This window comes from Harmonia axyridis, chromosome 6 (genome assembly GCF_914767665.1).
Source record: "Harmonia axyridis chromosome 6, icHarAxyr1.1, whole genome shotgun sequence".
Lineage (NCBI taxonomy): Eukaryota > Metazoa > Arthropoda > Insecta > Coleoptera > Coccinellidae > Harmonia > Harmonia axyridis.
This window is the reverse complement of record NC_059506.1, coordinates 13991540-14019399: the sequence shown is the minus strand read 5'-3', so window position 1 is coordinate 14019399 and position 27860 is coordinate 13991540. Positions and strand designations below refer to the sequence as shown.

The 27860-nt window shown below is 39.5% G+C and overlaps 4 protein-coding genes across 4 annotated transcripts; 3 read left to right on the top strand and 1 right to left on the bottom strand.

Moving 5' to 3' along the window:
* Positions 1–2923: 2923 nt before the first annotated feature.
* On the bottom strand, positions 2924–3318 carry LOC123681642 (histone H4). Its single transcript, XM_045619867.1, has one exon. It carries the CDS (start codon positions 3279–3281, stop codon positions 2970–2972), a length of 312 nt encoding a protein of 103 aa, XP_045475823.1. The 5' UTR covers positions 3282–3318; the 3' UTR covers positions 2924–2969.
* A 163-nt stretch (positions 3319–3481) lies between these two features.
* LOC123681640 (histone H3) lies at positions 3482–4258 on the top strand. Its single transcript, XM_045619865.1, has one exon. It carries the CDS (start codon positions 3487–3489, stop codon positions 3895–3897), a length of 411 nt encoding a protein of 136 aa, XP_045475821.1. The 5' UTR covers positions 3482–3486; the 3' UTR covers positions 3898–4258.
* A 10135-nt stretch (positions 4259–14393) lies between these two features.
* On the top strand, positions 14394–14848 carry LOC123682118 (histone H2B-like). Its single transcript, XM_045620529.1, has one exon. It carries the CDS (start codon positions 14429–14431, stop codon positions 14798–14800), a length of 372 nt encoding a protein of 123 aa, XP_045476485.1. The 5' UTR covers positions 14394–14428; the 3' UTR covers positions 14801–14848.
* Positions 14849–23878: 9030 nt separating this feature from the next.
* Positions 23879–24366, top strand: LOC123682819 (histone H2A). The gene has a single exon (XM_045621625.1). It carries the CDS (start codon positions 23900–23902, stop codon positions 24272–24274), a length of 375 nt encoding a protein of 124 aa, XP_045477581.1. The 5' UTR covers positions 23879–23899; the 3' UTR covers positions 24275–24366.
* Positions 24367–27860: the final 3494 nt, after the last annotated feature.

The window sequence follows — 27860 nt, the reverse complement described above, 5'->3', positions numbered from 1 at the left end:
CCAGGAGGTAATCATACAAATTAATAGTTTGAAAAAAAAAAAGGATAATATAAAATCTCCATAAAAAAAAACAATTTGTAATCCCATACTGGAAGCAGGAATCAGCGAATGATATAAATGGGAACCAGCGATATCGTGCAAACAAAACTATATTACCTCATTTAATTAAGATATCAAATAATTCAGTAAGTAAACTACTTTTAATAATTCAAGTGAAATAGTAAATTGTTAATTCTGCACTTCAAACATGTGAAACTTAAGTAACACGGGAGAGTATAAATCTCAAGTATAATATTGACAGTCCAATGGGCACTGGAAGAATGTCTAGGTAAAGTTGCTTCACACGCCACTCATTATTATTATTATATTATAATAATATTGTATTATAATTATATTATAATGGATATGGAATGTCTTGATGATGAGTCTGATAACTCACTGGCAGATTGAATGGTCATAGAATCGAAAGTATAAATTTCCATCAACTCGTCATTAAGCTGAACGATGAAGAGAGCCTGAAATGAATGTCCACATTCACGTTCCAATATTGTGAATTGACGAGAAATTGAAGGCTCAATTTTAATTATTTTTATATTGTAAACTATTAGATGAATATCATTTTTACTGAAGAAGGAGAGTCTCTCCGAAACGTATGATTATATATTTTTTTATATGAAATAAACAAGTTCATTAAAAACCTGACACTTCCAAATAAAGGAAATACTATTGACTATATATATATATATATATATATATATATATATATATATATATATATATATATAACTTAGACGCAATAATGGTCGTGATTTATACAGAATGATTTCTCAGGGAATCGGTGTGAACACCAAAAAAATACTCTGTTTTCTTTGCCGAGCTTTCGGATTTTATTCAATCCATCCTCAGGGCTTCTACAAGATATCAACAAAAATTATCAGTTACAATAAAGAGAAAAAATAAACATTCTATATATATATATATATATATATATATATATATATATATATATATATATATATATATATATATATATATATATGAACCCATCGGTTCATATTTGACACCCTTATGAGAGATAAGTTCAACGGTTGATATATATGTTTTTTCTTTGTAAATATAATATGGATTGTACCGTGTGTGAAATATTGTGCAATACGGGATAGGAATGAGAAAATTGGCTTCTCGATTAGAAAATGTGTGATCTCGTTATACGCGGAGGGGATTAACTTAGCGAGAATTATCAACTCAAACGGGTGGGATGAACGGAACTTCTTCTTCTTGATAGTGCCAATCCGTTATCGGATATTGGAGACCATTCTGGCTATTGTGACCTTATTCACTGTTGCACGAAACAGTCCAATTGTTGTTTCCCAGAACCAGACCCTCAAATTTCTGAGCCACGAAATTCTCCTCCTGCCGGGACCTCTCCTTCCCCCAACCATGCCCTGCTGTATAAGCTGGAGAAGGCTGTATCTTTGTTCATTCCGCATGATGTGGCCCAAGTACTCCAGTTTCCTCCTCTTCACGGTGTCAACAATTTCAGTTTTCTTGTTGACTAATATTAGAACCCTCTCATTGGTCATGTGCTCTGTCCAATTGATTCGGAGTATTCTTCTGTAGAGCCACATCCTGAGATCTTTCTTAATTATTAAGTCAGTGCATGGCACTTTTACTCGTTGACTCCTTGTGGTTATCGGTGCGGGTTTAGAGGGGGCGTTCACGTTCATACGCCTTGGTTGCCGGTTTCAGGGTTGGTCACCGGCCAGTGATAATGCCAATTTTGGTCTTTTAATTTTTGAATATTCGTCTATGTCATAATTGAGGGCTTCTTCTAACGTGGGGTTAGGGTGATCTTCTATTTTCTGTAGAATTTTTGAATTTCGGAGTCGGATTTTAGTACTTATCCTGCTAATCTGGAGATCACTCCTTATGTTTTTATTCCTGATGAACCAGGGGGCATTGGTTATCTGTCTCAGGATCTTGCTCTGCATCACCTCTAGGGTATTGAGGTGGGTCTTTGCGGTTTGTCCCCAAACCGTGGAGCTGTATAACATCACTGGGAGAATTGTTGATTTATATAGCCTAAGTTTGTTGCTTAGGCTGAGTTTACTGGAGCGAGCTAGTAGGGGGTACATTTGACATTTCCTTGTGATCACTTTTTCCTTAACTTGGTTGATGTTGTAGAGCCACATCTCGAATACTTCAAGCCTCTTACACGAAGCTTCAGTAAGCGTCCATGACTCCACCCATACAGAAGCACAGGAAAGACATAGCACTTCAGAAGTCGTATTTTGGTCTTCTTGTTCAGGTCGTGAATCGTGAAAAGTTTTTTCATTTTAATGGAAGCTGCTCTTGCCTTTTCAATCCTACAGCGGATTTCCCTCGAATGATCCCATGCCGAGGTACGAAATTGTTTCGACTCTCTACCATTCTGTTGTCGATGTAAAGTTGATGAACGGAACGCGCAGAAGAAATAATTATATATCTTATCGCCGCCTACCGTCATCGATTCTGTGAAAATATTTTATGGAATAATTTATATAAGCCCATTTCTTAATTTGTTCAAATTGATAAAATAAGGTGGCAATAAAATTTGGATGAGAAATGTTACTCCTAGTGCACTACTAACCAAATGCTTATAAACTTGAATAGATAACACTTTTGTTTGTCCTCGGAATATTTTTACATTTTGCGATCGTATGGTCACAGCAATTCCAAGTAAAAAAAAAAATTAATAAATAATATTTATAGTTAGGTGAATGAAAATGTTAGCTGTTTACCCTTAACGCTGAATTCCAAAAGAATTATCTCGTCATAGTAATTTGGTTGCCCATCTCACGGACAGGCTTAGGCTTTGTGGGAATTTTGTTTGCTTTCGGATTGTATGATATTTGTGTAATGGAAAAAACGAGAAAACGTTAACTTTGTGGTCCTGAAAAGGACCGATAGCAATATTTCGATGGTGAAATTTAACCTCCGAAACCGTACAACGTACGACCTTGGCGTTTCAAAGCATATACGACGTCCATTGCTGTTACAGTCTTCCTTTTTGCGTGTTCGGTGTAAGTTACAGCGTCTCTAATAACGTTTTCTAGGAATACCTTAAGTACACCTCTAGTTTCTTCGTAAATCAAACCAGAGATACGTTTCACCCCACCGCGGCGGGCCAATCTTCTGATAGCGGGCTTCGTGATTCCTTGGATATTGTCTCGTAGAACTTTCCTGTGACGCTTAGCGCCACCTTTTCCCAAACCCTTACCACCTTTGCCTCTGCCAGTCATTTTTCAGTTAACGACTACAATAACAAGAATTAACTAAAGGTTTTAGCGGAAAATACGGCTTTTATACCATCACAGTTTTCCCCACCACTAGATCTACACGACCAACCAATGATATTGCGAGAATGTGCAGTGGAACCGCCTACCTATTCCGCTATAAATAGATGAATCTAAGATTTCCCTCAACTAGTTTATACCCATACTCGAGATGGCCCGTACGAAGCAAACCGCAAGAAAATCCACTGGCGGAAAGGCACCGCGTAAGCAACTTGCCACAAAAGCGGCACGTAAAAGTGCACCCGCTACTGGTGGCGTAAAAAAACCTCATCGTTACCGTCCAGGTACCGTAGCTCTTCGTGAGATCCGTCGTTATCAGAAAAGTACCGAGCTGTTGATTCGCAAACTTCCTTTCCAAAGGTTAGTGCGCGAAATTGCCCAAGACTTCAAGACCGATCTCCGTTTCCAGAGCTCCGCCGTGATGGCCCTTCAAGAAGCTAGCGAAGCTTATCTGGTCGGTCTATTCGAAGATACAAATTTATGTGCCATTCACGCCAAGAGAGTAACCATTATGCCGAAGGACATTCAACTTGCTCGACGTATCCGTGGCGAACGTGCTTAAGCATCTTTTTCACAAAGTTTAAAATCGGTTCTTTTCAGAACCACAACTTTTTTTTTTACATTTATACAATTGATTGATTTCTTATAAGGTATCCCAAATTAAAGATCCGATATCAATAGTGCAATATAACCTTACTTAATTTCTTCCAACAAAATGCGTTACGAATTTCAATTTTGATTATGGATTTTCCATCAGTCTTTTGATATCCTCTATATCTTGGCGCAATAGCTTATTTTAAGCTGGAAGCAAATTATGCCGTCTTATTTCCAATTCGATCATTCAACTGCAAAAGATTCTGATGACCAGCATTAGAGAGAAGCGATACCGTGATTTCTAGATCACGTTGTGAAACGTGAACGTTACTTTATGATATCAGTGAAATTAAAGCGTGACGTGATCACTGTTTAGGTTGCTTGTTAATAATATTTATATGAATCACCCAAACCTTAGTTCGTTTATCTTTGCAACTCGAATTGGTCACTCATTCAAAGCAAAATTGTTATGAAAACATCCATTTTTCTTACATATTCAACTCTTTTCCTTATTTCAGATTTAGTTAGGAACGTAACACAAGGATATCGATTTTTCAAATGTTTCCTCAAATTTGAAGAGGTGATTTTGAAAGATAATTTCAACTTGCATAAATTACAAGTAGCATAATTTACATCAACTTTTGTGAAGAAAGCCCAAAGATTGCTGGTCTTTCGCCTGTTATTATTCTTTCGCCTATTATTATTATGTCGCTGACGTGTTTTCGTTTATTTTTTATAATACAGAGTACCATTTATTGCTTCGGTCGACAACTTCAATATAGAAAGAATTTCTTTGGGGTTGTTTATCAAAGATAAGCATAAAATTAGAATTTTATTGCCACCACCAATTATGCAGTAATGCAGTAGTTATTAGTTTGCAGCAAGTATTTATTGTTTAACTAGTTCTACAAAAATACTTCCTACAGCATGCGAAGTTGCATACGATGCTGGGATTGTCATAAAAATATGCAATTATGTTAGTCGAAAAAGGTTCCGAAGCAATAAAAACTTCATAATTTACGATTGCAACGGACGATGATATGCCCTGAAAAGATCTGTGAAATGTTCAAACTGTTATCCCGTCACGCTCTGTATTCGTTTTTCGGAACCGTGACTACCTGTGACATTCTGATCTCAGTGATTAAATCACAGTTCGTGAAATATCGCTCTTCTCTAATCAGCATTCCACCGACTGTTTCATAACATTTTGAAGAGGATAATGAGCATACAAGTTGTAAATAACATCCCATCACCAGTAAGGGTTAATGTACAACAATCTAGCTTGCGACATGTTTGGAATACCATAGACGATGAGATGGCGGTAGTTTTTGCAGACACTCGCCATTGCTAGAGTCCATCGAACTCTGTGCTAAGCTTTAATTCTTCGGGTTTGATGAAATGTCCATCAGTTGATTATTCAGGTGATGCGTCAGCAGTGTTGTGAAAGGCAGTGCTATGGTTCCTAAATGGTTTTGTCGGAGATGACCCGGGACCAACTTCTATTTTCTTTTGAAGTTTGTAGGTTCGGGTATATACCCGAACTTAAATAGGTGGAGTCAATTTAGGTGGTACGATCTCAAATAAAAAGTTTACACTGAGAAGGTAATTTTTTTAGAGTGTTTTTAGTGAGTCGAGTGAGATTAGTCGACAGAGTAAGACGTGTCAGCAGTGAGTAGTGATTTCCCAGCCCACTCGTGAGTTAGTTTTTGTGATTGTGTATGTTGTAATTTCAGTGTACTGTGTTGTTCAAGTGTGATTGTTGTAAAGCAAACAGGCCCATTGAAAAACGCTCTTAGGAGCGGGTTCGATCAGAACCCTGATCTATTCCACCGTCTCTAACGCGAGTGAGACAGTCATGGATGCGACGACGAGTAGTTCCCCGGTCAAGCCGACAGCAGATCAAGTAGAGACAATTTTGGACTACTTTGCTTCCGACGAAAAAATTTTGAGAACATTATTTATCAGATTAGGCGAAAAATTAGGTATCCCAACGGGTGAAACTCCCGAAAGGAGGTCAAGGAAATCGAAAAGGCAGAAAACACTCCCAAAATCTATTGAGAATTCCCCAATTCAGACAAAAAACAGGTTTGAAATCCTTTCAGACCTTGAAGTCAACGAAAAACTTGATGACGTCTCCATGGTCTCAGACGATGAAGACTCCCAAATTGACCACGCCCCCAACAGCGAAACCGGTAAAGATGGCAGCACATCAGCAACCCCCACCCAGAGGAACACCCAAAACAACCACGCCCCCAAAGGTTCGTCATTCAGAGGTACAATCGAAAACATGCATTCTATTCCTCCACCCAAGACCAAGATAGAATTTCCCCCTCTTAAAAAGAAAGCCGAGAACACCCCACAAAATAAGCCAATAGAAAAAACTATAAGAATACCACCAATTAAGATCATGAATAAGAATTCTTTCCCAGCTATAATCAAACTAGCCAACCAGAGGAATATCAAGATCAAATACGCCCAGGAAAAAACTGACGCCCTCCACATTCACCCGGCAACGGAAGATGACCATAGGAATCTCACAAAAGGTTTAGACGAATATGACCAAGAATACTACACATATACAAGGACCGAAGACAAGGAGTTGAGAGTAGTAATCCGTGGAATCCCATCACATGAATCCACAGAGTCAGTTAAAGAAAATCTGACGAGCTTGGGTTTTGAAGTAAACCAAGTCTGTCAGTTATACAGAAAAGTTGATGGCATCAAACACAATTTTCCGATGATGCTCGTGAAAATGCCAAAAACAGATAAAAATAAGAATATCTACAACTTAGAATTCTTAGGGTTCTTCAAAATAAAGGTAGAAACTCAAAAAACAAAACAAGTATACAGGCAATGCTTCAGGTGTCAAAACTTCGGACACACACAAGCAACCTGCAGAATGACCCCGAAATGCGTCAAGTGCGGAGAAGATCACTGGTCTTACGAATGTAAGAAACCAAAATCCACCCCAGCAGTATGTGCCAACTGTAAGGAGGCACATCCATCAAATTACCGCGGCTGCAGAGAATTCCCAGCCAACAAAACCCCCAACATGAACAAGAAACCCAATCAGGAGCAAAAACATTTCTCTCAGGACAGAAATAAAAAAAGAGAGAACGTTTCCTATACCCAAGCGGTGAAAGGAACAAAAACAGAATTAGTCAACATCTCGCAACTAGTGGACCAGCTGAATAGCATAACAAAAATCCTAGCTCAACTGACCACAGCTGTAAATAAAAACGCTAATGGACGTTAAGAGGAGACAGCCAACATCCCTGAGGATCCTATCTTGGAACGCCAATTCCATCATAAACAAAATAACGGAATTACAAGAATACGTAATTGAGAAAGATTTTGACGTCATCCTTCTCAACGAAACGTTTCTGAAACCAGCTGACCAACTTTTCCTCCTGAATTATAAAACATACAGAAGTGACAGACTTACAGGAAGAGGAGGCGGAACCGCCATCATAATAAAATCCTCCATTGAGCACAAGAGGAGTGAGAATTTCGAAACTGACAATTTAGAAAACACAACAGTCGAAATCAAAATGGCCGATAACTCGGTAATTGTAGTCATAGCGGCCTATAATTCTCCCTGTAAAGAATTACTAGCCACAGATCTAGACAAAATTTTCGCCCTCAAAAAGAAAATAATCTTGGGTGGAGATCTCAACGCCAAGAACACAGCCTGGAACTCCAGACTTAACAATTCGAGAGGACGGATACTAGAGAAGAACACTGATAAACATAATTACCAAGTTATCGGCCCCCTAAATCCCACACATTACGGCTCTGGTAGACCGGACGTTCTGGACATATTTGCCATTGCCAACATCAGAGAGATGATAAGTGTCGAATCAGAATCAGCCCTCAGCTCCGACCACAATCCCATCATTTTGAACCTCGATGATTGGCAAGAGAACATTGTAAATAACAGTCATTCCATCACAAACTGGTATATATTCAGAGAAATTCTTCAAAAAACCGCAAGAACGCCTCCTCCTCTGAATTCAAGTCAGGAAATAGACAGGGAAGTAGAAAGGATCACTAAGGAAATCTGGGAAGCCTCAAACGCATCCAAAAGAAAAGTCAGAAATGACCGGAACCCCCATCAACTACCTGCTGAACTAAAAGCCCTCATAAAAAGAAAAAACAGGGCTCTTAGAAAAGCACACACCACCATGAACCCAGCAGACAAGTCGGAAGCGAACAGATTGACCAATCTAGTGAAAAAAGGAATAGCTAAACACAGAAATGATAAATGGCAATCACTGCTGGAGGAGATAAATGAAGACTGTGAGGAAGCAGGGCACAACTACAAATCGTTGTGGAAGTGGAACAGGACACTTAAGAAGAAAAGCAAAAAAGGAACGTCTCCCCTACATGGACCGTCTGGATTAGTATACTCAGATGAAGCAAAAGCTAACCTTTTTGCCGAAAGACTGGAGTTACAATTCAGCCCCAATTATGGTCCCGATGACGACATAGTCTTCGAAGAACGAGTTGATCAGAAAATTAAGATCATCCTGGAGAACAACAGTAATGAAGACGCTGCTGATTTGACACCATCAACCAATGAGGAAGTGATTGAAGAAATCAGGACCCTCAAAGGTAAAAGTGCCCCAGGAGAAGACGGCATCTCCAACTCCCACTTGAAGAACATCCCGGAGAGTTATATTTGTTACCTGACAAATATTTTCAATGGAATACTGAAATTTAACTACTTCCCTAGAACGTGGAAGAACGCAGTCGTGATTCTCATTCCAAAATCAGGCGAAAACCCAATATTCCCCCAAAATCATCGACCTATAAGTCTTCTTAATTCAACTGCCAAACTTGCAGAAAAAATTATTTTAAGAAGACTTAAAGAAGAACTCGAAGACAAAGAAATTATCCCTCCAGAGCAGTTCGGGTTTAGAGAAGAACATTCAACCGAACAACAAGCATTAAGGCTTACAGAAAATATCATAAATTTCTCAAACTGGAATCACGTCAGCACAGCCATATTTTTCGATGTATCCAAAGCATTCGACAAAGTATGGCATGAAGGACTCCTGTTCAAAATGAACGAATTCAATATCAGTATTCCATTGATAAGAATAACAGCAAGCTATTTGAAAAACAGAAGCTTTCAGGTGAAAGTTGGAGATGCCAAATCAACTAAAACAAAAATGTCTGGGGGAGTAGCTCAAGGTGGTGTTCTCTCCCCAAACCTGTACAACATATATACAGCAGACATCCCCAAAAATTCAGGACTCGACACTAAAGTGTTCACTTACGCCGACGACACGGCAATACTGACGCACTCCAGAAACCTCAACTTGGCCAGCAGGTATCTTCAAACAGCAGCTGACTCCATACTAGACTGGATGAAACAATGGAAGATTAAAATCAATCCCAATAAAACTCAGGCTATTGTTTTTTCTAAGAAGAACACCCTACCTTCTGAAGAGTTGGTAATAGAAGAAACCAAGATACCCTGGAGGAATGAAATCAAATACTTAGGTATAATTTTCGACAAAAAAATGACCTGGAAACCGCATATAGATTCAATTAAGACTAAAATTCAGAGAAGAAAAATTGAACTATATCCATTTATAGCAAGGACCAGCAAATTAAATCTTCAAAATAAACTAAGACTTTACAAAGCAATTATATTACCGATCTTCCTCTACGCTTCCATAGTATGGGGTCAAACTGCCAAGTCACATATGAGGTTACTGGAGACAGAACAAAATAAAATATTGAGACAAATCACCAAAGCTCCCTGGTTCATGAGAATGAAAGCCATCAGAAAAGATCTCAAACTCATGGAACTAAGCGAACAGGTGCGACTGAGAAACATAAAGATGCTGGAGAAGTTGACAAGCCACAAGAACCCGAGGCTTGTTGAAGTACTAAACTATGATCCACACGAGAAGTCAAAAATAAAGCGTCCTAGGTTGGCGCTACTCTAGTGGGGACAAAATGTAGCCCGCACTCTTCATTTCTCACATCAAAGAGAATAACAGATTGAAGACAAAAAAGTAAAAGTATTTCAATAAAACTAACTTGAGAATTAAGAAAGATCTATGGTGGTAATTTTTTTAGAAGGAATGGAATTAGAGAGTGAAGTTTGCGCAGCGAGGTGCGCAAAGAGTGAGTGAGTGAACACGTGGTGAAACACGTGGTAGCAAAAAGTGAGAGAGTGAACACGTGGTGAAACACGTAGTAATTGAGTCGTTAAGTGAATGTTGTGTTCCGTTACGGCTCAAGAAGTTTTTAAGTACTTTTCAGTACTAGTTATCAGTGAAAAAAAAAAATATATAAATAAATAAAAAATGGAGAATAAGGTGACCAGACCAATCACAAATGAGGATATTCTGGGTTTTATGGCTGAAATACGGGAGTTGAGAGAGACAGTAGCTGCCCTCAGCCGTAGAAATACGCAACTTGAAACATTGCTCACGCAATGTTCAAGCATAGGCCACGCCCCCTCAGGAACAACTTCGACAAATGAGGAGGCGACAACCGAGATGGAAGTCGACCATCAGATCCAGGGGAACAACAAAGCAGATGAAAAAGTCTCAAACGACGAGGATGACGAGGAATTCCAACTCGTCAGTAGAAAAAAGAAAAGGAGGACTGAGGCGCCGGTATCACCCAAACCGGCTGCTGCGGATGAGAAAAAGACGAGAGTTCCGCCTATTATCCTGCGGACCAAGGAAAATTGGTCGCAGATAATACGGTTCCTGAAAGAGTGCGGAATAAATATTCTGAGGAGTCAGAATATTAAAGATGGGGTCAGAATACAACCCGCTGGAGCCGACGATTATCGGAGAATCACCAAAATCTTCGACCAGAAAGATCTCCCGTATCACTCTTTCTCCCTTCCTGAGGAGAAAGTTCTAAAAGTGGTATTGAGGGGAATACCTGAAACGGTTGAGATGACAACCGTCGCAGAGGACTTGAAGAAACAAGGCTTCCACCCAACGGGAGCCTTTAGGATGAAAAGCGGCAAAGAAAGAAAGCCAACCCCCCTGGTTCTAGTCCATTTGCCGCGAGACGAAAGTCGTATTTACGACATAAAAACTGCCGCTGATGTCTGCGTTAAGGTGGAAACATTACGCAGAAAACCCGGTCTGGGCCAATGCCATAGGTGCCAGAAATTCGGGCATGCGGCAAATAGATGCAACGCACCAAGGAAATGCGTTGCCTGCGCAGAGGACCACAATGGGGTGACGAAGTGCCCCAAGGATAAAAAGAGCCCGGCGAAATGCGCTCTATGTAATGGCCCTCATCCGGCCAATTACAAGGGATGCCCCCTCAATCCCTCAAAGGGAAATCCGACGGTTTCCTTTTCAAAGCCGGCCGTCTCACAGAAAGATCAGGCCAAACCCATTTCGGCACCAAAAAGGACGGTTCCTGCCAAAGTAGAGCAGAAACCCGAGAAGAAGACCCCGAAGGAAAAGAATCCAGCGTTCAAAACGAAGAAGACGGCGAAAAAATCGCCTAAGAAAATTTCTCCGAAAAAGGCAGAAATTGAAAAACTCATGGCCACATTCCAGGTCATGATGAACCAGATGATCAAACTTCTGGAATAGCACTGGAGTACAGAAGGAAGCCAAAATCTCTGGAGATAGCGGTCTGGAATGCAGACGGCATCACCAATAAAAAGGACGAGTTCGAAGACTTCTTGAACAGGCATGAAGTGGATGTAGCACTGGTGTGTGAAACCCACCTCAAACCATGCCTCTCTCTGAAAATCCGCAACTACCAGACCTATCGTAGGGACCGGAATGACGAGAGAAAAGGTGGAACAGCCATCTTGATCAAGAAGTCTATTGCTCATTCGGAAATAGATCTACCCGATCTTCAGCATCTGGAAGCCAACGCAATAACCGTGTACACCAACTCCGGTGACATAAGATTGATTGCCGCTTATAATAGACCGGGCCGAAAACTACTCAATGAGGACTTGAGGCGTGTTTTCGATCCCAGAACTCCGACACTGATGGCAGGCGATCTGAACGCCAAGCATCCAGCATGGCATAGCAGAATCACAAATGCTAGTGGAAGAACACTGAACGATTTTGCGGACAATAACCAAGAAATCGTTATAGATGCACCGAATGAGCCAACTCATTACGGACCGATAGGTCGCCCGGATGTATTGGACATCGCGATGTTCAAGAACATCCCATTAGTTCATCGGATCACAGCCATATCTGAGCTGAGTTCCGATCATAATCCTTTTTTGGTTCATCTTGGAGATGAATTCGACGTGGATCCGCCAAAAACCAAGTCATGGACAGACTGGCAGGTTTTCAAGGAACAAATGACGACGAATATGGGTCCACTTAGACTCATATATGACTCCAAGGAACTGGACTCAGCCGTCGAGTCCCTCACGAAAATCATCAAAACGTCATTGGACGGTTCAACACGAATTTCTTCTTTGCCTAGTCAGAAGAACTCGATCCCAGAAGACATCAAGGAGCTTATCAGGGAGAAGCATAGAGCGAGGCGTAGAGCTCAGAACACACTCAGCCCTGAGGACCGTCGAGTGTTCAATCAGCTCAACGCTAGAGTCAAGGAGGCTCTCAGAAAGGTCCGGAATGATCGTTGGGAAGAGAAATTAATCTCTCTTTCCACAGAAGACAACAGTGTTTGGCGGATGGCCAAAGCACTGCGCTCAGATAGAAAACCAACCCCACCGATTCACGGTTTACAAGGAATGGTATATAGTCCAGAAGAAAAGGCTGAAGCTTTCGCGGATAACCTCGAAAGCCAATGCAGTTGTACCTACAACTATGCGGATTTGGACCACATCGAGGACGTCAACCGCAAAGTGAGAAGAGACCTGAAAAAGGAATCAACGGAAGCTATTGGTTTCGCAACCGTTCAGGAAATCCAGAACACTATTATGTCGAGTAAAGTGAAAACGGCACCAGGACCAGACGGCATCACTAACTTGACGTTGCGAAACCTCCCTCGAAAAGCCTTAGTAGCATTGACGAATATAGTCAATGCTACGCTACGACTAAGGTACTTTCCGAAGGAATGGAAGAAAGCCAACGTGGTTTCAATCCACAAGGCCGGCAAAGATGCTAAATTCCCGCAGAACTACCGTCCTATCAGTCTTCTCTCGTGCATAGGGAAGATTACGGAAGCGGTCATTCTGAAAAGACTGAAGACAATAACAGAAGAAAAGAAGATTATACAGTTGGAACAGTTTGGTTTTCAAAGCCAACACTCCACTGTGCAACAGGTGCTCCGAGTAGTGGAACAAATCACGGATGGATATAACCGCAAACAAGTCACAGGAGCTGTGTTCTTGGATGTGGCCAAAGCGTTTGATAAAGTATGGCACAAAGGATTGCTATACAAACTGCTCGCGGCCGGATTTCCACTCTCCATGGTCCAACTTCTAGCTTCTTACCTGCATTCTCGCAAGTTTAGAGCCAGAGTTGACGGAGTATTGTCTTCAGAGAGGTCTCTTTCAGCCGGAGTTCCGCAAGGATCTCTGCTGTCTCCAATATTATTCACAATATATGTATCCGACATGCCAAAAACGGTGAAAACCTCCATGGCACTGTACGCTGACGACACCGCCATTCTTGCCAGTTCATAGTGTCCCAAAATGGCAACGAAGTATCTACAGGAAGCCATCTATAGACTTCAATCCTGGTTTGCTCGATGGAGAATCGAAGTAAACCCTGAGAAGAGCGAAGCCGTTCTTTTCAGTCGAAAGAAAAAAGATCCCATAGGACATGTCGTAATGTTCGGTAGGAGGATCGAATGGAAAGACGAGGCCAAGTATCTGGGAGTGATACTTGACAAGAAGCTTACTTGGAAACAACACGTCACATCGGCTGTGACGAAGGGAAAGACAGCAGCGGCAGCGTTGCAACCGCTACTTTGCAAAAGCAGCAAAATGTCTCTTTCCAACAAGCTTCTTCTCTATAAGTCCACCATTCGGCCGGTCATGTCTTACGCATGCCCGGCTTGGGGATACGCCGCAAAGACGCATCTGCAGGGACTTCAAGTCGTGCAGAGTACGATCCTGAGACGGGCCGTAAATGCACCATGGTTTGTCAGCAACGTACGGATACATGAAGACCTGCATATACCATTCTTAGACGACCATTTAATAGATCTGAGCGTGAAGACCTTCAACAAAATGAAAAATCACGCAAACCCTCTTATAAGGAAGGCTTGCGACTATGATGAAAAAGCCCCTAGGAAACACAAAAGACCGAAGATGGCACTTCCCTAGGAAGTGTGTATTAGAGCCAAACCCTTACTGGCACAGAGATTGTGTAATAATTAATTACACAAACCTTCTGAAGTGGCATACTGCCACCTGCTAGAGCAGACCAAATTAGCTCACCAGAGGTAAATCATATTGAGACTGAGCAGTAAAAGGCTAATAGCCTGACTGCAAAAGAGAACGAAGTTCCAAGTTCCAAGGTAATTTTTTAGTTTTCACTTATCGTCAGATTGATCGATTGAAGATGCCTCCTAAAACTAGCGGAAAAGCTGCCAAGAAAGCTGGCAAGGCCCAAAAAAACATTTCTAAAAGCGACAAGAAGAAGAAACGCAAGAGGAAGGAAAGTTACGCTATCTACATTTATAAAGTATTGAAACAAGTCCATCCGGATACGGGTATTTCAAGCAAGGCTATGAGCATCATGAACAGTTTCGTTAATGATATTTTCGAACGCATCGCCGCCGAGGCGAGTAGACTTGCTCACTACAACAAACGTTCGACAATAACCAGCAGGGAAATTCAAACAGCAGTGCGCCTTCTCTTGCCCGGTGAGTTGGCAAAACACGCCGTCAGCGAAGGAACTAAAGCAGTAACAAAATACACCAGTTCCAAATAAAGCAGGAATTGTTGTTGCATATCAAACGGTTCTTTTCAGAACCACAAATTTTTAAAACTTATAATTATAGTCTGATCTCTAATTTCACCGTTAACGACATGTAGATTTATCAATTTGAAATAATCCATACTAATATAATTCGAATATGTTCGTCAACTTCCTATACCTTGTCTGATAATTTTGCACACCAATATCATATATATATATATGTATATATATTCGGTTCAATGTTATTTACCTGCTTTTCAATTGTTACTATATATATATATATATATAAATATATATTTATACCGTTGCAGGGTAAGGCTTAGAGGTTGCCGGTTCCTCTCAGAACAAGGCAACACTCAATTGCTTCTGAGGAAACTTCTCACAATTCTCGTGGTCCACAAGATCATCTCCTTTTGCGCCTTCTCTATTAGATCTTCGTGAAGTCCAAGTTTGGCTGTGTTCCCAGTTAGATGCATCTCAACCAGCCCATTCGTGGTGTGAGTAGATATATATATATATATATATATATATATATATATATATATATATATATATATATATATATATATATATATATATATATATATATATATATATATAAACCTGTTGCAAACAGTGATTGTTAAATATATATATATATATATATATATATATATATATTTATCTATATATATCAATATATATATATATATATCTATATAAGGATAAGGACAGTCCCTCTCAGAGAAATACTAACCGTAGACACGTGTTTCGGGCTTTCGGCCCTCATCAGTACGGTGAACAAGTGTTAGGATGTGCAACACTTGAAAGAAACAACAAACAAACAGAGTCAACAACAGAAGCCAGCAATCCATTTGTGGTTTCAGCAGGAAGACCCAATGTGTTTTCGGGCAACAAGCGACATCACCACGCGAAAAGCTATAACTAACTGCGTGACATCCGAATCCAGAAATAATAACATGTCGGAAGGATAACGAGGGTAATTGTTCATAAAACAAATCATAAGGATAAGGACAGTTCTCTGAGAGGGACTGTCCTTATCCTTATGATTTGTTTTATGAACAATTACCCTCGTTATCCTTCCGACATATATCTATATATATATATATATATATATATATATATATATATATATATATATATATATATATATATACAGGGTGAGTCTTTGACTTGTACATATATTTTAACCGAAGGTTCTTGAGGTCAAAAGAAACACTTTTTTCATTTACCATTTTTTCCGATTCGGCCCTGTTAAAAAGATATAGCCATTTTAAATTTTCAAAATGAGCTAATTCACCCCTGAAAACCGGAACACTGAAGTTTTCTCAAGCATAAGATATACCTCTTGAACCTTGGAAATAAGCGACTAAATTAGAAAAACCATCATAAACTCACGTTTAACATTCCATTTGTTGAACAAAGTAGTGTTTATAATCAAATAAATGAGTTATTCCAATTTCGTTGACGCTAAAGATTAAATATTCTTCTCTTGATTTCTATTTCATTTTCGATAATTATAACGAATTGAGCTCGCTACCAGCCATATTAGCTCTGATACTCATATCCATTCATTCATTATATTTCATTTATATGATATCGTTGTTTATTTTTCGTGCAAGAATTAACCTTAAAATCTCAAATAAATAATATTCATCTATGAAAGATCTAACACAGACTATAGTAATCTGTGGTTTTAAGTTTGAATTTCAAATTTCGAGTGATGCCAAATATAAACACAGCAGTTCGGTTCGAATAATCTATGTTCTAACCTAAAATTTTCATTTACAGTTTACACTGTTATTGTTATAAGATATTTGTTATGAAATGAAGCATTTGATTTGTTCCAACTATCTCATAAAAATATTGAAATGCATCAATATTTTTGAAACCATCAGTATGAAAATATGGAAATATGTAAAATATTCTGGCTCTGTAATCAATGGAAAATGTTAGACTCCACTTGTAATCAAATTTGTTCTTAATGTGTACCTACATTATAGCCAACTTTACTACTTAATTCATCTTGATTTTGGCATTGAAAATAAATGAGAAGTATTCAATATAATTATCCACAATAGAATATTTGGTTTCTTTCAACTCACCTGATTTGTTTTCACATTAAAACAATTATGGCCCTCTTGGAAGTATGTCAATCATAAGCTCTTAGGATGAATTTATGGAATAGCAAAAGAATAAAAGTATTCAATCTCAATCACATGAAAATTTGTCTAGTATGTACCTAGTGGTATGTTTCGATGTGTGTGGTATGTTTCGATGTGAGTTAGAATGAGCCGAAGAAGAATACAGTATTGTTCGATAGCAGCAGTCTTTAGTGGGATATTGATTGTTGTCATTATAATGGGACTATTTTGTGAAAACTTTTTTAAACATGGGTTTTATGAATAATCTGGACTTTTCAAAAAGAATGTTGATTGTAGTGAAGTATCTTATTATCAGAGCTGTGCCAAAGCTCAGTGATTTTTAATCAAATCGAGGAGTTGAGGTGAGCTTATTCAAATAACTTCATTTTCAAACTAAGTTGGCTAGTACTTCAATTCTTAAATCTGAGACATGACTTCATAGTAAATATTCATTTCTGTGGTTTTTTTCCACAATAGAACAGAGTTGCATTCAGCCAAAGTACCCAATTTTTTGAATTTCACAGATAATTTTTTTTTTTTAAGATCAAGTTATTCGAAAACGGCGCTTTGTACGAGAAAATATGAAGAATACTTTTATTTTTCAAATTAGCCAAATATTCTTCAATGAACGTTCAAATTACTATTAAGAGTTGGTTTCTTCGAATTTCTGGTATTTTGATGGTATGTTATGTTCATAACATAGAAACAGAAGAATGTGTATGGAATCTGGTGTTCGGAGAAGATGTATCACATCAAAAAAAAGCTATATTTCAAAAATCATTTCCTTCGATACAACCATTTCCGAGATATAGCCGATAATCACATTTTTTTAACGATTTTCAACAGCCTGTATCTTTTTAACCGGGCCGAATCGGAAAAAATGGTAAAGGAAAAAAGTGTTTCTTTTGACCTCAGGAATCTTGGGTTAAAATATATGTACAAGTCAAAGACTCACCCTGTATATATATATATATATATATATATATATATATATATATATATATATATATATATATATAGTATATTTCAACCAACAAAGAAAATCATGATTCAAGACGAGACAACCAAACATACACCTCGATTTATATATATATATATATATATATATATATATATATATATATATATATATATATATATATATATATATATATAAATAATATCAGTAACTGTTTAGTTTCCATGCGTTCTACCGTTGTAAAATCCCGCCGAGTTTCCCTTCTTATCTCTTCGTTCCTGATATGTTGCAATCTGGAAACTCTACAAGATCTTATCGAAATGTCCATCTCTAATTTGTCTATGGTCTTTTTTTTTCTGGAAGTTGCCAGCATTCACAGCCATAAGTTAAAATAGATTCTACAACTGTTGTGTAGATTGTTGCCTCTGATATTGAAACCTTTTTTTTTCGTTTCAGTAGCCGTTCAGTTGTTTATAGATAGAGTTGAGTAGGGGTGGAGGAGTCTCGATAGAAATGGCCCCCATTAATTGGGGATCTGCTTAGTGGTTATGTTTGCCTTAGAATGTTAGATGATATCATAGTTCTCCAGTCGCATACTCCAGAAAGTTTATTTTAATTGGGGTCGGATCTTGTATATTCTCAAAATTTAAATATGTATGTCGTCAAAAGATTTACCCAGATTTTTTCCTAATTAGGATGTCTATTAGCTGTTCTTTCGATCCTATTCTTGGGGCATCCTTTCTGCTGTGTAGTAATTTTCAACTCTGTATTTCTCAGAGTAACTAACGCTAAAAGATTACATATATCATGCTGTTACAATCATTACGTGTTCTTCAATTAACGGAAACTCTAGAGCCCGTAAGCAATCAGAGGTCTCCCCAAAGGACGTAGTTAATATCACACAATCTACTTCTACGAAAGATGAAAAAAAACTCCTCTCCTGACCTATCTAGCTGCCGGTATCACTAGGCAACAACAGTACCTAGAAGTGAAGGGAATCCAATATGCTGATGTCATCATCAAAATGACATCACACCGAATAAATAAGTCAAAATCATTATTTTGATCCGTATCTGATAGAACGCTCGAGCTTTTCGGATTCTGAAGAGTTTTTATGTCAAAATAGACGACGTAATATCCCCACCAGACAAATGGAAGCAGGAGTGCCTCAAGGTTCAGTTCTAAGCCCAAAATCAACAACATCTGCATATGCAACGCCCCAAAAAGGTCAAGGAATATGCTAGCTCTATACGCAGATGATAGATGTCATTTACAGAATAGTGATCGCAGCACTAGATGATTTATATATTACAGACGAATGTTTCATTAAGGTGAAAGATTCAAATGAAATGACTAAACCTGCATAGTCAACTGTGCGATTGTATTTTTCTTCCTGTTAATTTCTAGCTGTTTGCGGAACCAATTATCAAATATATTGGGACTGTATGCAAATAAAAAAACAAACAAAAAACAAATAATAATTCAAACTCTATGGATGGCAATCAATGGCATTCAATGTATGAAATTAGTATACTAAGCCCTACCTCATTCAGAGTATGGAACGTACTACGCTGATTGGTCGAAACCGCGAGTATATATATATGTATACGAGGACATTTTCGAGGAATTAATAATGAGAAAAGATTGAGTGAGTGAACACGTGGTGAAACACGTGGTAGCAAAAAGTGAGAGAGTGAACACGTGGTGAAACACGTGGTAATTGAGTCGTTAAGTGAATGTTGTGTTCCGTTACGGCTCAAGAAGTTTTTAAGTACTTTTCAGTACTAGCTATCAGTGAAAAAAAAAAAATAATTATAAATAAAAAAATGGAGAATAAGGTGACCAGACCAATCACTAATGAAGATATTCTGGGTTTTATGGCTGAAATACGGGAGTTAAGAGAGACAGTAGCTGCCCTCAGCCGTAGAAATACGGAACTTGAAACATTGCTCACGCAATGTTCAAGCATAGGCCACGCCCCCTCAGGAACAACTTCGACCAATAAGGAGGCGATAACCGAGATGGAAGTCGACCATCAGATTCAGGGGAAAAATAAAGCGGATGAAATAGTCTCAAACGACGAGGATGACGAGGAATTCCAACTCGTCAGTAGAAAAAAGAAAAGGAGGACTGAGGCGCCGGTATCACCCAAACCGGCTGCTGCGGATGAGAAAAAAACGAGAGTTCCGCCTATTATCTTGCGGACCAAGGAAAATTGGTCGCAGATAATACGGTTCCTGAAACAGTGCGGAATAAATATTCTGAGGAGTCAGAATATTAAAGATGGGGTCAGAATACAACCCGCTGGAGCCGACGATTATCGGAGAATCACCAAAATCTTCGACCAGAAAGATCTCCCGTATCACTCTTTCTCCCTTCCTGAGGAGAAAGTTCTAAAAGTGGTATTGAGGGGAATACCTGAAACGGTTGAGATGACAACCGTCGAAGAGGACTTGAAGAAACAAGGCTTCCACCCAACGGGAGCCTTTAGGATGAGAAGCGGCAAAGAAAGAAAGCCAACCCCCCTGGTTCTAGTCCACTTGCCGCGAGATGAAAGTCGTATTTACGACATAAGAACTGCCGCTGATGTCTGCGTCAAGGTGGAAACATTACGCAGAAAACCCGGTCTGGGCCAATGCCATCGGTGCCAGAAATTTGGGCATGCGGCAAATAGATGCAACGCACCAAGGAAATGCGTTGCCTGCGCAGAGGACCACAATGGGGTGACGAAGTGCCCCAAGGACAAAAAGAGCCCGGCGAAATGCGCTCTATGTAATGGCCCTCATCCGGCCAATTACAAGGGATGCCCCCTCAATCCCTCAAAGGGAAATCCGACGGTTTCCCTTTCAAAGCCGGCCGTCTCACAGAAAGATCAGGCCAAACCCATTTCGGCACCAAAAAGGACGGTTCCTGCCAAAGTAGAGCAGAAACCCGAGAAGAAGACCCCGAAGGAAAAGAATCCAGCGTTCAAAACGAAAAAGACGGCGAAAAAATCGCCTAAGAAAATTTCTCCGAAAAAGGCAGAAATTGAAAAACTCATGGCCACATTCCAGGTCATGATGAACCAGATGATCAAACTTCTGGAATAGCACTGGAGTACAGAAGGAAGCCAAAATCTCTGGAGATAGCCGTCTGGAATGCAGACGGCATCACCAATAAAAAGGACGAGTTCGAAGACTTCTTGAACAGGCATGAAGTGGATGTAGCACTGGTGTGTGAAACCCACCTCAAACCATGCCTCTCTCTGAAAATCCGCAACTACCAGACCTATCGTAGGGACCGGAATGACGAGAGAAAAGGTGGAACAGCCATCTTGATCAAGAAGTCTATTGCTCATTCAGAAATAGATCTACCCGATCTTCAGCATCTGGAAGCCAACGCAATAACTGTGTACACCAACTCCGGTGACATAAGATTGATTGCCGCTTATAATAGACCGGGCCGAAAACTACTCAATGAAGACTTGAGGCGTGTTTTCGATTCCAGAACTCCGACACTGATGGCAGGCGATCTGAACGCCAAGCATCCAGCATGGCATAGCAGAATCACAAATGCTAGTGGAAGAACACTGAACGATTTTGCGGACAATAACCAAGAAATCGTTATAGATGCACCGAATGAGCCAACTCATTACGGACCGATAGGTCGCCCGGATGTATTGGACATCGCGATGTTTAAGAACATCCTATTAGTTCATCGGATCACAGCCATATCTGAGCTGAGTTCCGATCATAATCCTTTTTTGGTTCATCTTGGAGATGAATTCGACGTGGATCCGCCAAAAACCAAGTCATGGACAGACTGGCAGGTTTTCAAGGAACAAATGACGACGAATATGGGTCCACTTAGACTCATATATGACTCCAAGGAACTGGACTCAGCCGTCGAGTCCCTCACGAAGATCATCAAAACGTCATTGGACGGTTCAACACGAATTTCTTCTTTGCCTAGTCAGAAGAACTCGATCCCAGAAGACATCAAGGAGCTTATCAGGGAGAAGCATAGAGCGAGGCGTAGAGCTCAGAACACACTCAGCCCTGAGGACCGTCGAGTGTTCAATCAGCTCAACGCTAGAGTCAAGGAGGCTCTCAGAAAGGTCCGGAATGAACGTTGGGAAGAGAAATTAATCTCTCTTTCCACAGAAGACAACAGTGTTTGGCGGATGGCCAAAGCACTGCGCTCAGATAGAAAACCAACCCCACCGATTCACGGTTTACAAGGAATGGTATATAGTCCAGAAGAAAAGGCTGAAGCTTTCGCGGATAACCTCGAAAGCCAATGCAGTTGTACCTACAACTATGCGGATTTGGACCACATCGAGGACGTCAACCGCAAAGTGAGAAGAGACCTGAAAAAGGAATCAACGGAAGCTATTGGTTTCGCAACCGTTCAGGAAATCCAGAACAATATTATGTCGAGTAAAGTGAAAACGGCACCAGGACCAGACGGCATCACTAGTTTGACGTTGCGAAACCTCCCTCGAAAAGCCTTAGTTGCATTGACGAATATAGTCAATGCTACGCTACGACTAAGGTACTTTCCGAAGGAATGGAAGAAAGCCAACGTGGTTTCAATCCACAAGGCCGGCAAAGATGCTAAATTCCCGCAGAACTACCGTCCTATCAGTCTTCTCTCGTGCATAGGGAAGATTACGGAAGCGGTCATTCTGAAAAGACTGAAGACAATAACAGAAGAAAAGAAGATTATACAGTTGGAACAGTTCGGTTTTCAAAGCCAACACTCCACTGTGCAACAGGTGCTCCGAGTAGTGGAACAAATCACGGATGGATATAACCGCAAACAAGTCACAGGGGCTGTGTTCTTGGATGTGGCCAAAGCGTTTGATAAAGTATGGCACAAAGGACTGCTATACAAACTGCTTGCGGCCGGATTTCCACTCTCCATGGTCCAACTTCTAGCTTCTTACCTGCATTCTCGCAAGTTTAGAGCCAGAGTTGACGGAGTATTGTCTTCAGAGAGGTCTCTTTCAGCCGGAGTTCCGCAAGGATCTCTGCTGTCTCCAATATTATTCACAATATATGTATCCGACATGCCAAAAACGGTGAAAACCTCCATGGCACTGTACGCTGACGACACCGCCATTCTTGCCAGTTCATGGTGTCCCAAAATGGCAACGAAGTATCTACAGGAAGCCATCTATAGACTTCAATCCTGGTTTGCTCGATGGAGAATCGAAGTAAACCCTGAGAAGAGCGAAGCCGTTCTTTTCAGTCGAAAGAAAAAAGATCCCATAGGACATGTCGTAATGTTCGGTAGGAGGATCGAATGGAAAGACGAGGCCAAGTATCTGGGAGTGATACTTGACAAGAAGCTTACTTGGAAACAACACGTCACATCAGCTGTGACGAAGGGAAAGACAGCAGCGGCAGCGTTGCAACCGCTACTTTGCAAAAGCAGCAAAATGTCTCTTTCCAACAAGCTTCTTCTCTATAAGTCCACCATTCGGCCGGTCATGTCTTACGCATGCCCGGCTTGGGGATACGCCGCAAAGACGCATCTGCAGGGACTTCAAGTCGTGCAGAGTACGATCCTGAGACGGGCCGTAAATGCACCATGGTTTGTCAGCAACGTACGGATACATGAAGACCTGCATATACCATTCTTAGACGACCATTTAATAGATCTGAGCTTGAAGACCTTCAACAAAATGAAAAATCACGCAAACCCTCTTATAAGGAAGGCTTGCGACTATGATGAAAAAGCCCCTAGGAAACACAAAAGACCGAAGATGGCACTTCCCTAGGAAGTGTGTATTAGAGCCAAACCCTTACTGGCACAGAGATAATTACACAAACCTTCTGAAGTGGCATATTGCCACCTGCTAGAGCAGACCAAATTAGCTCACCAGAGGTAAATCATATTGAGACTGAGCAGTAAAAGGCTAATAGCCTGACTGCAAAAGAGAACGAAGTTCCAAGTTCCAAGTTTCGAGGAATTATCAAAGCCCAACAATCATTTTACTCTCCCATATTCGCGTATTATATTATAATGTCTGGTCGCGGTAAAGGTGGAAAAGTTAAGGGTAAGGCAAAGTCTCGTTCCAACCGAGCTGGATTACAATTTCCAGTTGGTCGTATTCATCGTTTATTACGCAAAGGAAATTATGCTGAACGAGTTGGAGCTGGAGCACCCGTCTATCTAGCCGCTGTTATGGAATATCTAGCCGCCGAAGTTTTGGAATTGGCCGGTAACGCAGCACGTGACAACAAGAAAACCAGAATTATTCCCAGACATCTTCAGCTGGCAATCAGAAACGACGAAGAGTTGAACAAATTGCTATCGGGAGTAACTATCGCTCAAGGTGGTGTTTTACCGAATATCCAAGCCGTCCTCTTGCCAAAGAAGACAGAAAAGAAATCATAAATACAATCTGTATGTGAAACGGCCCTTTTCAGGGCCACAATATTTCCTCATTGAAAAGATTTTTTTATCATCTGATCACTTTGGGTATAATAAAATTGCGACAATTTCACGGTCCTACTGACATTCGTAAGTAGGGTAAATGCTCTGATTTTCGACCAAATTAACAAAAACATCGATTTCGGGTACGACTTTTTCACACATAAACTAATCAAATTTTAAAGGTGTTGATGTTCATCGATTCTTTGGCTAGTTTTAAATAATTTGTCATATAATTTTAAACGTTCTCTTCGCATTCAACCTTCGAAATGTGAAAACAGAAAATCTGAATAACATTCGGGTCACGACCATGCCGCAGAGTTCTCGACCATTTTTTTGTTTGTTTTCGACCACTAATAATAGTGGCCGCTCGCTTCTCGTCTTCACTTAAAAATTTTATATTTATATCAATCAGATGGATTTCAGATGAGGTAATTGAGTAAGAAACACTGGGAACGTAAAAAAATTATTCTGCAAAAGTTTTCATTTTCTATAAGTATTTCAAAATAGGAACTCATATTAAATAATATTATTTGGTTATTTTGTTCTTAATATCTTTTCAGAAACTAATGAGTATATAAAACACCGACCACAAGTGGTCGAGAATTAAGTATAGTATATCCAAAGTCACTTGGAGGAAGCCAGAATATTTCAATTATATGTTCAAGGGTTGTCCAAGTTTCCAGAAATTCCTTTGGGGCCAGTGAATTTATTGCCTAACAATACTTTCGAATAAACCCCCGGTATTTAGCGGATCGCGGTTTCCATTTCAAAGAGACATCTGGCCGAGCGTTTTTATGGACTAGTTCAAGTGGCTTTGTATATACTATACATTCAAATTGGTTCTCGACCGAGAATAAATGAAAGGTAGAATAAGTATGTTTCAACGTTAATTCAGTGGTCGCAAACTAATATTCAAAAAAAAAAAACGAACATGATCCAACAGAAATATATCGGTTGAAATAAACAATTATTGAAATTACATATTGGTTGTCGACCACTTTGGTCGAGAAATAAAAGGTAAAAATTTTCCAATACCAGTTCGCGACTGCCGAATAATATACATTTTCCCACAACTGCTATGAAAAGTAGCGTATTCTTCATAGCTTACTCAATTTCAAAACTATGTATTGCTCATACTGTGGGAAATATTATTTCTCACAGCACTTTGCCCACACCTCGCTTGGTAGACCAATGTAATTGGGCTTTTGAGTCGTTTCTATGGAAACGCAATAAATTCGCACATACTGTCAACGAAGGCCATTTTGATTTGAATCAAGTCCATTACTTGAATTATTGAAATTTGTGCAGTTGTAGGAAAAGTACAGTGTGCAACATGTGGAGAAAGTCCTTTTCTCGCTCGTGTGAACTCGCGAGAAAAGTTGGACTTTCCCCACTTGTTGCACAATATACTATTTCAGCGCGAAAACTTTGACCTATACCCCTACTATGCAAACTATCTTGAAAGGGTAGCAATGGTCGAGAAAACACGTACGGCGGAAATATTTTACACTACAAGATATATTTTATTATTATTTTATCTCAAATCACGGAATGGTCGAGTCGAGAGACACTGACGGTCGGCTAACCAGTGCATTTACCCTATATAATTACATAATACGACCCCATTCTGATCATACGACCTATTTTCGAATCTTCATTTATTACTTTATATTTCATGATAGAATATTGTTAACTCATCAATCTCAAACACGGGATAATGTGGGTGGAATGAATGCCTATTGTAACTATAATACATCCTTTGTTCTTACAATGTAATTTTGCTATTTTAGCTATTCTTTGTGTGACGCTTAGGATCACGCCACATTTTGCATTAGAGATAAGTAATGTTATAAATTCTCAGACGCATTGTTTTTTAGTCAGTCAATAACCAGTCAATAATAGATCAGTTCATGACAGATAGTTTTGATTGTACCTTTCGTCTTTTTCTTGTAAATAAAGTTTTTTTTAAAAACAAGGTTTTCCATCTCAAAAACATAATTATATACAGTGGCTTAGGTAGCTATTAGACCCGGGTCGATCGCAACCCACCGACGAGATAATCGGGTCGAAAGACATAATATAATACAGTGGGAGATCAGGTAAGAAATTTACGAAATGGGTTGTTCTGAATAATGGTCTATTTTCGAATAAAAATGAACAAATTTGTAAAACAGTCCCCCACTATGAACAGTAGAAAAGGACTTATTCTAGTTAACTAGACCTTCAAACTTCGATTTATCGAATCGAATAAATTATCGTATAATTCGATAATTATCGTACCGGTGGCAACGATGGATTTCGGAGTTACTTTCGAGCTACAATTTATTTATTTTGTATTATTCAATAGTTATGTCAACTAATGGGGCTATGTTAATTGGTGCTTTTATCTTTTGAAAATGAAATAAAACAAAAGTAAAAGATAATGAAATCAAACTCAATAAAAAATAACTATACTACGAGGTTGCAACAGGTAAGTCGAGTCCGATTGTTCATTAAATTAGTGGAGAAATGGTGGACTGTATAAGCGACAGCGAAACATATGAAAATGATACTAAAGTCTAAAATTGTGGTTAACATTATAACTTACCTGATGGGCGTCAGGTAAGAAAACATAGCCTCTCCACAGGGCCCTTGGTGCGGGATATACAGGGTGTTTCCTAAACATACGGCAAAAATTCAGGGGGTTGTTCCTTGGACTATTTTAAGCATGTTTTGTCCTTGGATGATTTTTGAAAAACCTCTTTGTTTCGAAGATACAGGGCGAACAACATTTTTCATATTTTTAAAATTAATAATAGTTCAATAATTAATAATAATTTGGATTGGAAGAGGTGGACCTCATTTATGGCCTGCTCGTTCCCCGGACTTAAACCCCTTAGATTATTTCCTATGGGGCCATCTAAAATCATTAGTTTATACCACTCCAGTAGAAAATGTGGAAGACTTGCGAAATCGGATCATTGCTGGGTGTAACTTAATAAGAAATGATCCTGGTGTTTTTGAAAGGGTTCGGCAGTCAATGAAGAGAAGATTGGATGCTTGTATGCTGGCTAGAGGTGGTCATTTTCAACAGTTTTTGTAGGTTGAGTTGAATTTTCATGTAATTTTTCATAATAAAATGTTATTATCTGAAATTTTGTTTCCCCTATATCTTCGAAACAAATAGGTTTTTCAAAAATCATCAAAGGACAAAATATTCTTAGAATAGTCCAAGGAACAACCCCCTGAATTTTTGCCGCATGTTTAGGAAACACCCTGTATTTCAGCTCCAACTTTCGGTTTTCAAGGGCGGTGTAGAAAAGCTCTAACATAATGCGTTCGAGCGAATATAAAATCGACGAATAATGCGGGAGTTTCCGAATGAAGCCACCAATTGTTCACTTGTACACTCGCGAACTTACCATCTTTCGCTATACCTCGAACTCACACAAACAGGTAGGAATGCTACACCTATCAATAACGCTCCCATGGTTTGAAAAATGCTAGGGTTCGTGTTGTAGTAAGGAAAATGTATCGACGAAAAGCTACAAAAATTCTACTTGCTGAA

Coding starts and splice junctions, on each gene's coding strand:
- LOC123681640 (XM_045619865.1), top strand. CDS start 3,487: ATGGCCCGTACGAAGCAAACCGCAAGAAAATCCACTGGCGGAAAGGCA.
- LOC123681642 (XM_045619867.1), bottom strand. CDS start 3,281: ATGACTGGCAGAGGCAAAGGTGGTAAGGGTTTGGGAAAAGGTGGCGCT.
- LOC123682819 (XM_045621625.1), top strand. CDS start 23,900: ATGTCTGGTCGCGGTAAAGGTGGAAAAGTTAAGGGTAAGGCAAAGTCT.
- LOC123682118 (XM_045620529.1), top strand. CDS start 14,429: ATGCCTCCTAAAACTAGCGGAAAAGCTGCCAAGAAAGCTGGCAAGGCC.